Raw genomic sequence first — 13,208 nt, 5'->3', positions numbered from 1 at the left:
TTGTCCAACAACTATGGTTTGTCTACTGATCCATGAATGAGAGCTTTAATAATGAGCTTTCCTTTAAAACTTGTTCTTACAACTGGCTTTTGGTTACTATAAACACTGGAATATGGTAAACCATTTCAGCTAAAGAGGTCAATCCAATGCAATATTTCATAAGGCTGAAAATATATTTAATTTAAGCACATCTTCTGTTTTGCACTATTCCGCTGTTTATCCATTTCTACATTATATCTAATTAAAATTGTATGAGGTTTGGGTTAACTGTCACTAATTGATAATCTTTAAATTTTTACAGAAGCAGCATCTTACATGAAAACTCAATGTTTTTAAAATAATTGTGAGGGGAATTGTTTTTAAATAAAAAAAAAACATAGTTTTATTTTAAAAAAAGAAAAAGAAAAAGAAACGAAATCACTATCAAACTGTTTAAATTTTATTCAGAATATATTTTTTAATTTAACATGGATGATTAATGTAACATGGAAAAATGGATGAAATGATCAAATGCTTGTAAATACAATACATTTTTTGTAATATAATAAAATAAATGTTTAATCCTATTTTATTGGTCAGTGTATATTTTAACCATAAAAGTTCTGTCAAAAAAATATACATAATATTTTTTTTTGTACTACTTGTTTTTTTGTTGTTTTTTTTACTTAAATTTCGAAAAATAAAGAAAAGACCGATGACGTTTGCCTTCAACAGGAAGTGGTGTCAGAGTGAGTCATCTATAGCATTTTACCCTCTCTGCTGTTTGTTAGGCACGGCTGGGATTTCACGTGAGTCAAGTTTAGTTTCTCTTAATTGAAAGAAAAACGTAAAATGCTTAATATAAAATAAAAAGCCTTAAACTCTTGCCGCCATCGACTACAGATCGCACATGTTCTGTTTATCAGACAGAAAATCCATCTGAAGCGGATTAATGTGAACAGGGAGAACATTTATAGTTTTCTATTGTCTTGTTGCAGCTAGCTGAAACAATTTTTAAACTTTCATAAGTAACCAATGACTTTAAAACTATATCATTTAAATGATATATTAACGGTGTTTTCTTTCTTTGTTTTCTTTTTTTTTTTTTTTTTTTTTTTTGTACAGGCTTTCTGACTGGACATTCCTACATTTTCATTTAAAATGAGCAAACCTGAGGACCCCAAAGTGACCACAACATCACACATACTCAAAGAGGAGGTTTGTGGGGTTTTCTTTTATAAATAAATACTTAAAAATTACTTTAAAGAGGTAATAAGTTGTTATTAGCAAATATTAGCGTCGTGATTTTTTCTTTTTTTTTGATAACATCACATGACGTCAAGAAATTAGAATAGAATAGAAAATCCCTTTATTGTTCCACAATGGGGACATTCTGATGTTAGAGCAGCAAAAATATAGAAAAAAGGGTCGCACAAATGTGGACCTTAGAACAGTGTATAAAACTAGCATAATAGTGAAGATTTAAAAGATAAACAATACAATGCTGTACTGTAACATGTTTTAAAAATATAAATATTGTGCACCTGGAGAAAAAGTAACCAATATACAGCTATGAACATTTTTAAAGTAATGGATATTTGAAAATAGCAGCAACATCAGAGGTGTGGAAAATGAGGCATGTTATTTAACTGACTAAGGTAAAAACTGCAAAATTCAATTGCAGTTTATTTCTATAGCACCAATTCACAACACATATCATCTCAAAGCACTTTTCAGTCAATTTGATTCAAAGTTTTCTGTCTAAGGAAAACCAGTTGATTGCCTTTGAGTCAGTGACTCAAAGGCAATCCCTCACACTAAGCATGCTTGTAGCGACATTGGAAGGAAAAAACACTCTTTTAACAGGAAGAAACCTTCAGCAGAACCAGGCTCAGTGTGAGCGGCCATCTGCTGAGGCCGACTGGGGTTCAAGAAAACAGCAGCAGAGATAAAAAAAAAAAAAACTTTGAAAGGGGGCCCACAACCAGGCAGACAACATCTGGGCCAACTCCCATGTCAGACATATCCAGGCAGTCACAATCAGAGAAACAGGACTACACTGGAAAACAGGTTGATCTCCAACATCTATAAACAAAGGTGTTGATGGCAGCAACACAGCTGATATTTCTCTCCAGGATGGAGTCACAGCCAAACAGGAACAGACCAAATGAAGCTACTTTGAGAAAAAGCAGAGAGAGCAGAACGTTAGAGATTGAACTGACAGATTCTGCAGAGTGGGAGAAAAGAGATAGAATGATGAAATGGGGTCCCTATGTCCTCCAGAAGTCTAAGCCGATATCAGCAAAATCAGCATGAATGTAACAACCTATTGAGGTTGTTGGGAACAGTGATGATTATAGAGTCTTCCAGCTGCTGGGAGGAAGGATCTGTGATAACGCTCCCTGGTGCATTTAGGGTGCAGCAGTCTGTCACTGAAGGAGCTCTCCAGTTCTGAACAGCTTCATGCACGGGATGGAAGACATTATCCAACAGAGATCTTAATTTAGTTAGGGTCCTTTTGTTTTCCACCTCCTGCAATGAGTTCAGATTATAACCAGAAATTTTTGAAAACTTTAAAAGAAAGATAATTTTTTCCAGTACTAGATCAAAATTACCATATAACCTTTTGCATATATAATCATGTTAACTCAAACTTGGCTTATAGATTGACAGGGACCCTGATTAGTATTTGATTTAATCAGCCACACGTTTGTTTTTGTTTTTTATTTAACAAGAGGGTCAACATTTATTTGATTGATTATCTCAGACTAATCAAAATGTTTAAACTGAGGTGTTTAACAGATGCTTCTGTTTAAAACGAGACAAAGCAGCAGTGTTTTCTTCAAATTTCACATTTTTTCTCTGGGTTTTTTTGGTACCTGAAATATTTCAAAATAGCAAAATTTGTTTCGCTGTTTTAGAAAACTAAACTCTGCATCCGATCTGTTGTTCCAGCTCTTGGCAGAAGGGAAATGGGTGAAGCTGGAACAAACCACGTACGTGGATCCTGCAGGAAACACCAGGTACGGTTACACTTTCTCTCATATATGCTGGAATAAATAAATCAGCCACTCATAGTGTTTTTTCCCTCTGATGTTTGTTTCAACAAGAACCTGGGAGACTGTGAAGCGGACCACCAGAAGGACCAATACAGAAGCAGATGGTGAGTACTGGCTGGCTGGTTGGTTGGGTGGGTTGATGGTTTCCTAGCTGCTCAGAGCTTGGAGGTTTTTGCAGGCGTCGGGATCATCGCGCTGCTGAAGCGAACGCTGCATAAAGACTGCGTGGTGATGGTGAAGCAGTTCCGTCCTCCTCTGGGATGCTACACCCTGGAGTTCCCAGCAGGTCAGAGCAGCTTTTCTTCTGGATTAACCTTTTAGATTCTGATAAATCTGTGTGGTAAAGTTTGGACTTTAACGTGTTAAGGACTGATCGACGAAGGAGAAACGGCAGAGGCGGCCGCGCTGCGGGAGCTGAAGGAAGAAACTGGCTACAAAGGGGAGGTAGTCGGAGTCACTCCAGGTATCACAGTTTGATTGCATCAGTTCCCTTATCTCATGCGAGGAACACAGAGGGTCAGAGGTTAATCAGAAAAGGGTCTCAGTATCTGAAGGTGTACATATTGTGACTGCAGTGACCTGCCTGGACCCTGGCCTGTCTAACTGCACCACCCAGATCATCCTGGTCAACATTAACGGAGACGATGTGCAGAATATCCATCCGACTCAGCAGCTGGGTGAGGACACTCTCATTATGTGGAGACTGGAGTCACTTCTTGGGCTTTTAATAAAAGGAAAACCCTAATATAAAATCTAAGAGGTTTAACTTAATCCTATATAATTTAAAAAATAAAAGCATTAGACATTAGATGTGCAATTAGCTGGTGTGACACAGACAGATGGGGTTTGCTTCCCCCCCCAAAAAAATGGAAAGCGTAAAAATGAGAGCATGGCAGATTTAGATCTAACCTCAAATTATCCTTATTTATTATTACAGTAAAAGATGGAACCAAAAACGTAGTCAACCTTTGCTACTGACATGGCTTCTGCAGAAAAGGGTTATTGATCAGTAGAGGATTCATAATACAAATAAATGGCAACTAAAAAACATTTTAAATAAAGAGGACTAAAAAATTTGTATAGTAACAACAAATTATTTGTGCCATATAAAGATATATATATATATATTTAAATGAGTTTAAAATATTTTAATATAGTCATAATAGTGGGATTAAAGTTGTTACATCATAAGAATAAAGTCATAAAACTACAAGACGAAATTTGAAATGTTACACGATTAAAATCGTAACATCACAAGATTGAAATCTAATATTACCACGTACAACGTCACAACGTTAGCAGATTAAAGTTGCAGCATTGCAAGATTTAAGACGGAATATTACCAGGAAATGGTGTAACCTTAAAGTTGTAGCATTGTAAGATTAACAATATAATATTATCAGAAAAAAGTCATAACATTAAGAGATTAAATTTGTAATATTCCAAAAGAAGTCACAATATTACGAGATTAAATTTGTAGCATTTAAAGATACAATATTACCCAAAAGGAGATTGAAGTCATTATGATAAGAGATTAAAATCATAGCGATAAGAGATTAGTCATAGCATTAGGAGATTAAATCGTAGCTTTAGGAGATTAAAGTGGTAGCGTTACAGGACTAAAGATCCAATAGCAACCCAAAAAAAGCTGTAACATTAGGAGATTAAAGTTGTAACATAACAGGATTAAAGTCACAGCATTACAGGATTAAAGATACACTATTACCCAAAAAAGCTATAGCAGTAGGAGATTAAAGTCATAACGTTACGAGAGTAGTCATAGCGATAAGAGATTAAAGTCTTAGCGTTAGGAGATTAAAGTCGTAGTATTACAGGACTAAAGATACAATAGTACCAAAAAAAAGCTGTAACATAAGGAGATTAAAGTTGTAATGTTACGGGATTAAAGTTACAGCATTAAAGATACAATATTACCCAAAAAATAGCGTTACAAGATTAAAGTCATAACATTCGCAAATTAAAGTCGTAGCGTTAGGAAATTAACGTAATAGCGCTACAGGACTAAAGATACAATAGTACAAAAAAAAGCTGTAACATTAGATTAAAGTCGTACCGTTACAAGATTAAAATCGTAGCATTAGGAGATTAAAGTCATAGCGTTACAGGACTAACGATGCAGTAGTACAATAAAAAAGCTGTAACATTAGATTAAAGTCATAGCGTTACAGGACTAAAGATACAATAGTACCAAAAAAAAAACTGTAACATTAGGCGATTAAAGTCATAGCGTTACAAGATTAAAGTCATAGCATTCACAAATTAAAGTTGTAGCGTTAGGAAATTAATGTAATAGCGCTACAGGACTAAAGATACAATAGTACAAAAAAAGCTGTAACATTAGATTAAAGTCGTAGCGTTACAAGATTAAAATCGTAGCTTTAGGAGATTAAGGTCGTAGCACTAGGAGATTAAAGTCATAGCGTTACAGGACTAACGATGCAGTAGTGCCATAAAAAAGCTGTAACAGATTAAAGTCGTAGCGTTACAAGATTAAAGTCGTAGCGTTACAAGATTAAAGTCGTAGCGTTACAAGATTAAAGTCGTAGCGTTACAAGATTAAAGTCGTAGCGTTACAAGATTAAAATCGTAGCGTTACAGGACTAACGATGCAGTAGTACCATAAAAAAGCTGTAGCATTAGAGTAAAGTCATAGCCTTAGGAGATTAAACTCATAGCGTTACAGGACTAACGATGCAGTAGTACCATAAAAAAGCCGTAACATTGTTAAAGTCGTAGCAATACAAGATTAAAGTCGTAGCGTTACGAAATTAAAGATACAATATTGCCGAAAAAGCTGTAACATTAGGAGATTAAACCAGTTCAGATGCTCGGCTCATCTGTTGATCTTGGCTGAAAGATCAACAGATTTTATTTTATTTAAGCGACTCCTTTGTCTCATAATATTACTGTTTTATTTCATATTTATTAAAAGAATCAGCCCAATTTTGGCTCTAATACTCTGTGGTTAATTGGGAAACATCTGGAGCAAATCATTTTTATTATTAGGCTATAATTTGTTTTTACTATCAGTGTGTAAACAGAAACAAAATGGAGACATTGGTGAAAACAAAATGCCTCACCTGTAAATTACATGCAGTGTTTGTCTCCCTCACTGGGTTAATCCTGCTCTCCTTTGCTCTCTTTTAGGTGACGGAGGTGAGTCCCATCTTTATTTCCACAGATACATTCCCCTCTCCACGTAAACTTTCACACAGGACTCACTCTTCCTTTCCAGAGTTTGTTGAAGTTATCCTTTTACCGCTTGATGAGTTCCAGTCCAAAGTCGACGGTAGGTTTTCAGAACAATCTCAACACAGACAGGTAATTTTCCTGAGCATTTATAAAACGGTGAACTAGAATGTAAACCAAGATGGTTGTTATTTCATCAGTTTCAGGTATTACTAAAAAATCTATTTATAGTGACTAATAATTGCTGTTTAAAAGCATATTAACGGAAAGTTCACTGGAAGGAAAACTTATGGTAAGGAAATTCTTGAAACTAATTACTGTTTATAATAAAGCTTGACCATCTGAGTTTTACTCTGTAAGTTAAATGACTTATTTTTAAAGTTTAACTGATGATTTCTCAGGTTGCTAAGTATTGTTTGTGTTGATGCTCGGCTGGGTTTATCCACAGACCTGCTGCAGAAAGAGAAGATCATCGTGGACTCCAAGGTTTACATCTTTGGTATGGGAATGGCTCAGGCCTTCTTCAAGCCCAGGGAGCTGCCCGTCCTGAAGCAGTGACAGAAACAGCCTCTCCTGTTCCTCTCGCCTGGGAAATAACGGATCTTAACATTCCGTAGAAACACCTGGCTTTGTGCTTTTAAAACTCAATAAATCTGACACTCAAATACTGTTTTTTCTTAGTTGTTTTCAACTTAAATGTGACGAAACAATAAAAGCCATTAAGCCTTTTGAGGTTGTGTAACAACATTAGCTTTTGTCGGTCTTCAGTATTATTTTCCCTGAGTAATGGCGATTACTAACCCTCGTCTTTTAATGATGATAAACCCTTTTTATGTTTTTTTTTTTTTTCTGGAAACATTCCTTAATAATTGCTAACATTCGATTGAAACTTTTCGGAGAATATGACCTTTGTTGTTGAAATGGTTTTGATGATAACAAACCTGATGATGCACTAACGGGTGTTTAGACGTACGGTTACTGCTGCAGAACGCTGCAATGAGCTGAACAACATGTTACTGACTAATGAATAAAAATTATAGTCTTTTTGTCATGACTGGGTTGTGCTTTTTGGTTACTTTTCTACGATGGACTTTTAGGACCAGGCTAGAGATTTTTTTTTTCTATTATGAGACTAAAGTTGTAACATTACATCATAAAATTCTGAGAATAAAGTAACATTATGAGAATAAAGTCATAAAATTACAAGAATAAGCTTGTAACATGAGATAAAGTTATAGGAGCTTTTTTCCCTTTTACAGTTTTTTAGTTTTTCAGTAATTTAGTTTAATTTGTTATTTAGAATAGGATTTGTTTAGTGATTCACTTAATCAGTTAATTGATTTTAGCTTGGGATGTGAGTGTTTCACAGTACAAACAGGGAGGTCTTAGGTAGCTGATTATGCATGTGGGTGGTCGTTTTTTTTTTTATCAGTTTTCAGTTTCAGCCAGTTTTGCCATCAATTGTCAGTCTGCCAGTCAAACAGTCAAAGAACAGGTGCAGGAATCAGATTGACAGCAGTAGCAGAATCCTGTGAAGCCTGTAAGCTGTTTTGTCTGACCGCTGAATAAAACAAGCAAAGAACTGGATTTTGACCCTTTTTGGATTGTGTAAGCCAGAATCCACAGTGCATCAGGTGACTATGAGTTAAATTCACCTTTTGCTTTGATCACCTTTAAGTATTAAGTTTTTTTGAATTTCAGTTTTGTACAAATAGTCACAACAAAAGTCATACAATTATAAGAATAAAGTTAAAATTAAATGGATTAATTATTGTTAAAGCAGTTATTTATTTCTGATTTCACTGAAGACTCATAGATGACTTGCAGACACATCATTTTCTCTTTACCCCATAAGAAGAAAATCTAGTTCTGAAAAGAGCATGAATTCTGTATCTATCATCATTAATCTTTGTATATTGATTTGCATATTTAACCAAAGTGGTTTTGTTGTCAAGTAACTGTTAACATATCAAAAATTTAAATGTTAGATAAGTTAGAACATTCCACTTGAGAGTATTAACTCTGAAGTATAACACATCAGTCATGTCAGCATTAGTTGAATGTCTATCATTAACAAACCATGCTGCCACTTGTGTCTCTGCTTTGTGTATGTATTTATGTTTTTGTGTATACGTGTGTATGTATGTATGTATATATATATATATATATATATATATATATATATATATATATATATATATATATATATATATATATATATATATATATATATATATATATATATATATATATATATATGTGTACATAGTTTAAATGTTTTATTCTATTTTATGAACCTCTGTAGTCCAGCGAACACTTATTCTGTATTTTTAAATCAGTTTTGAGGAGTTATAGCTGTTTTTATTTCTTTTTATATTTGTATTTTTCATTGTAACATGCTTACTGTTGTGTTTTTTTTAGGTACACAATTTTAGGATCTGTGCAGGGACAACAGATGAAAAATAGCCTTTTGGCTAATTCTGGTGCATTTGCAGGAATGCTTTTTAATGTGCACTGTCCCTGTCAAATGAAATAAATTAAATTACTGCTGCCACTGTCTGTATTAGAGGGGGAAAAAATGTTAGGGGTGGCCAATGATTGGCTGAGGGTGGCCATGGCCCCCCATCTACCACCGCCCCTGCATTAATAGCATTAATACATATAGGTGCCTCTGATTTAATCTAGTATTCTCTTGCCAATGCCAGCAAGGCTAAAAAATTGAACAGCAGCCCCCTCTAGTGGCCGGCAGTAACCCTTAACACCAAATTAAAGACATCAGTTACAGAAGCCTGATTCTGCCACCCTAATAACCGAAAAAAAACCCAACATATATGTATTTTTGTACAGCGTTGGAAGTAACAAGTTATTTAGTAACACGTTACAGTAACTATGTTACTTTATAAGAATATAGCACTGGAAATATTTTTTAAAAGTCAGTAACAAGTTAGTTGTTACTATGCTTTAATCAGATTTGATATTCGTTACCATTTATGCAGAAGGAGTTTCCTGGTGCTACATTACATTGCCTGGATACGATACGTAACCTCAGCGTGAACACAGAGGAGGGAACATGCTGCAGAGCCACTGATTCAATGACAGCGTTCCTACAGTAAAGCATGGGCGTAGATAGCACCGGAGACAGGGGGGACATGCCCTCCTGTGATTTACAGATACCCTGCTCTGTCCCCGCCACTGGCTATATGTGCTGGATCCTTCTACCACTACCACAAGGTGTTTGTATTGTTTTTCATAATTTACATTAGTTCCAGTTTTAATTTATTCCATCCGATTTATATTTTCTAATGGCTGCACACTTTAGCTTATGTGTCTGAATGGTTTAACCCACACTTGTTGTTTTCTTTGAGGTTCTGCAAATGCAGATCAGCTGGAGGTGGCAGCCTGGAACAAACCACTTTTCCAAAGGACTGAGAGGGGAATTTTGTTTAAGTTGCCTTAATTATTCTGTTAAAATAATAACAAAGATATATGACTGTATACTAGGAGCAAAGCATTAACTTACCAGTCTAATAATAAAGTTGAGAAAAGAGAGTCAGCTGCAAAATCAATGGCTCAGTGTTGTTTTTTGTTGACGATGGCGAAATAATTTCATTGAAGCTCCCTTCTTTCACGATGATAATGAGAACTGACAAGCTAAACATGAACAGTGACAAAAACATGACGAGTCATGGGTGTGAGTTTTTGTTAACGGGACGAGACTAATTAGAAAATGTAGCAGGTGGTCTGTTAGACGTTTAAAATGTGCTGCTGTTTCCTGTTTGGTCTCAGTGCCACCCAGGCGTGCAGCGCTGCACATTCTGCATGACCACAGATGAACCATGGCAGCAGCAGCAGGGGCGAAAATAGGCTCAACTCTGAAAAACTCTGCTCTTCCAGCTTTGTTTGTACAGATATGCGTCTTTGTTAGCTCAGAGTGTTCGCTTTACACTCCACAATGATGGTTCCCTCTCAGCAGTATGGCTCTTCCTGCCCTCACTACTTAATAAACTACGAAGCTGATCATCCTCTGCCAAGCTTTAAAAAATCCTTTTGTCTAACTATTAAGATTTTATTTCTTTCAGCTCACAAGAAGTGATACTAAACATTCTTTAACTTATATCAAAAGGAATCTCTAAATTATATCCAAAGAAAATATTTTATTGCATTCTGTTTATTTTTTGGATAAAGATCAAGGTGAAAAGGTAAATAGATCTTTGAATATTTCGCTCTCATTTTTGTCTATTTGAATATTTCAGCATTTTAGTTAACATATTGAAATTTAGGTCCTGATTGCCACGGCATTATAAGCCAATATGAAGGTTCTCTGTGTATTTTTTAATGTCAGACCCCAAAGGAATTTGAATCTACTTTAACCCCTGAGCAGCGGTAACCAAAGGGCAAATTCTTAGAAATAAGGTCAAAATTGGCCAAGAATACTAATAATTTTTTTTTTAGCTTTTTTGGAGTGATAGAGATTTTATTGATCTATGTGTAATGCATAATTTATAGTAGATCAGGAAGTGTTTGGGTTAATGCACGACACTGCTGATTTGTACTTGTATTTTTGCAAATTTGTAACTATGTGAATTGCATTCATAACTTCTAAACTTGCATTATCATAGATGAAACACCTAATGTCACTTTAGGCAGTAATAAATACAAATCTTGTATTTATTCTTGTTTATTGATTTACATTTACAAAATCAAACACCTATGCAAGAGATTTTGTTAATTATCTCGACCAGAACAGAAGGAACATAAGACACAAGGAAATAACAGAAACTAAGAACAATAAAGGAAGGAAGAACCTAAGGGGATAATGAGAAAAGGAAGAATACAAGGAAGTAGGGATAAAAAAGATGAGCTTTAATTCATCATGACCAAAATGTGATTGTTTAAGTTTGACACTAGAGGGCGCACTCTCTCCAATGTTTTTATCCCACTTCCACTCTTCCACTCACATGTCATTATAAGGTCAGCTTAGAAGGGTTAATTTATTATCATATTTAATTTATAGTATTAAATAGATAGACTTAAAGGGGTGATAGAATGATTATAAAGGGTATTTTGTGCTGGTCTTTAAGGTCTCTGAATAGGGTGTGTAACATCGGTTGGGCTGAAAATCGTATATTTGCTGTTCTATGATCCCTAATGCAAGGCTGATTAAAAGCCCTAGAATGAAACGACAGGTTTTCTTCCTTTTATGGAATGCTCATGAATATTTAGACGAGCTCTGCGCTGATTGGTTGGTTTATAACGAGTGAAGCTGCTGAGCAAAGACGCATCATAGCAACAAGCACTCACTCACTGAAACATCAAAATTGTTGATATGGTAGGATGACCAGACATTGTATGTCCTCTTATTCCCGGACATGTCCTACTTTTCATACTTAAAAAAATGTCTGGGGGAATTTAAAATCGTCCAGGATTTTGGTCGACTACAGTGCAACTCCTCCGGCTGAGGACGGCGGCTCATGGCGCTCTGCAGAGGTCCGGTCCAGTCAGTGGCCCAGCAGTCGACACTTCATACCCCCCCTCCCTTGGGCCAGTGAAGCAGTGGGCTGGTCTGAATCTCAATTTCGGGGCGTGAAAAAAGTACAGGCCAGAACCAAATAAGGCGACATCCCCGAATTGACGTCAATTCAGTGCTTCGTTTTAGAATTGTGAGATTTGCAGAGAAAGGAGGTGTCGGTGGGGTTGGAACTTCTCTGTACGTCCAGCTCATCTAATCTAATCTTTCACCCACTGAACTATCGTTATTCATCTATGACAATGTAACTCAGTTTTGCATTCTACAACCCCTTTAAGATTAGTGTTCATTTTCTCTTTTTCTTAAAAAGTGGACAAAATGTTGAAATGAGATATCCGTTAAACACTCAGAACTCCAGAGAAGCAACTTAAAACTATTTTCGACTCATCAAAAACTCCCTTCGTTTCCGGCTGCCAGTATTAGGTGAGCGTGCCCAGCTGAAGGGTGTGAGTTCCACCGTGTTAAAGAGAATCTGAACTCAACATGTAACCACAGAGCTACTAACATAGAACACTGTGTTTGTACAGTGAGGGTCTCTCTTACTCCTTTTTAAGACTACCACAAAATGTAAATTAACCTTTCAGGTCATTTTAGAGCATTGTTCTGACTTTAAACATGGTTAAAAACTCCTATAATGCTTTTTCATTATATATATGTCTAATGTTGACACTGCTGATCTTAACATGATAACTCTCTGTTTGGAAACTTTTTTTTTATATGACTCATTGATGATCTGGCTTGTAACCTATTTCACTGAAAGTGCAAACTTTAGGTCTGAAACAGTTGAAAGCTTATCTTCAAACTGGACTGAGGTTGTATGATGAGTGGAACAGAAAGCACCAACTGGGTTTTTATCTTCATTGTTTGTCTTCATGAAAATAAGCCGGTTTCCAGGAAGTAACCTGAAAGTAATTACAGGTGGAGTTTTGCTTCTATTTTTATACCAGATTTAAAAGTCTGGTGGATACGGTAAAATATTACAATGGCGATAAGTCATACAGATGCATCAGCAGGAAGGATGATTCTGTGTATGTTTATACATCTGAATAATGTATGGACATATATTTTGCGCCCAGTTTGCAAGTAACATTACCATGTTATGCAATTAAATTCTGTTTACATTTATATTATTCAGTCAAATGACGTTTGGCCTTTTATGTGTTGTCCTGTGAACTCAAACCCAGATAAATAAGTTACAAGTGTGATTCGAGCTCAAATCAAGTTCAATCAGGTAACTCTGCACACATGTGGGTGTGATGGCCAAACCCATGGCAGCACCTTAAGTGTGGACTATATACGCACCTTTATTTATTTAATCCAAACACATACTTTAGTTTGCAATAAAACTTTATTCTTAGTTCAAATGCATGTGTTCTATTTGTAAGCGCGCACATTTAGTTCACTGTATTTGTTTGCACTTATTCATATTTCTT

At 35.6% G+C, this 13,208-nt stretch overlaps 1 protein-coding gene across 1 annotated transcript; it reads left to right on the top strand.

Moving 5' to 3' along the window:
* Nucleotides 1–682: 682 nt before the first annotated feature.
* On the top strand, nt 683–7,302 carry nudt5 (nudix (nucleoside diphosphate linked moiety X)-type motif 5). The gene is made up of 10 exons (XM_038302041.1): nt 683–788; nt 1,105–1,197; nt 2,935–3,002; nt 3,090–3,142; nt 3,217–3,324; nt 3,406–3,501; nt 3,614–3,715; nt 6,207–6,215; nt 6,295–6,348; nt 6,697–7,302. The coding sequence occupies exons 2-10, from the start codon at nt 1,141–1,143 to the stop codon at nt 6,804–6,806; spliced, it is 657 nt and encodes a 218-aa protein (XP_038157969.1). The 5' UTR covers nt 683–788; nt 1,105–1,140; the 3' UTR covers nt 6,807–7,302.
* The last annotated feature ends 5,906 nt before the right edge of the window (nt 7,303–13,208 follow it).

This window comes from Cyprinodon tularosa, unplaced genomic scaffold, assembly GCF_016077235.1.
Source record: "Cyprinodon tularosa strain WSP-4 unplaced genomic scaffold, ASM1607723v1 ctg480, whole genome shotgun sequence".
Taxonomy (NCBI): Eukaryota; Metazoa; Chordata; class Actinopteri; order Cyprinodontiformes; family Cyprinodontidae; genus Cyprinodon; species Cyprinodon tularosa.
Note: the sequence above shows the minus strand (reverse complement) of the source record. Positions and strands in the feature narration are given on the sequence as shown.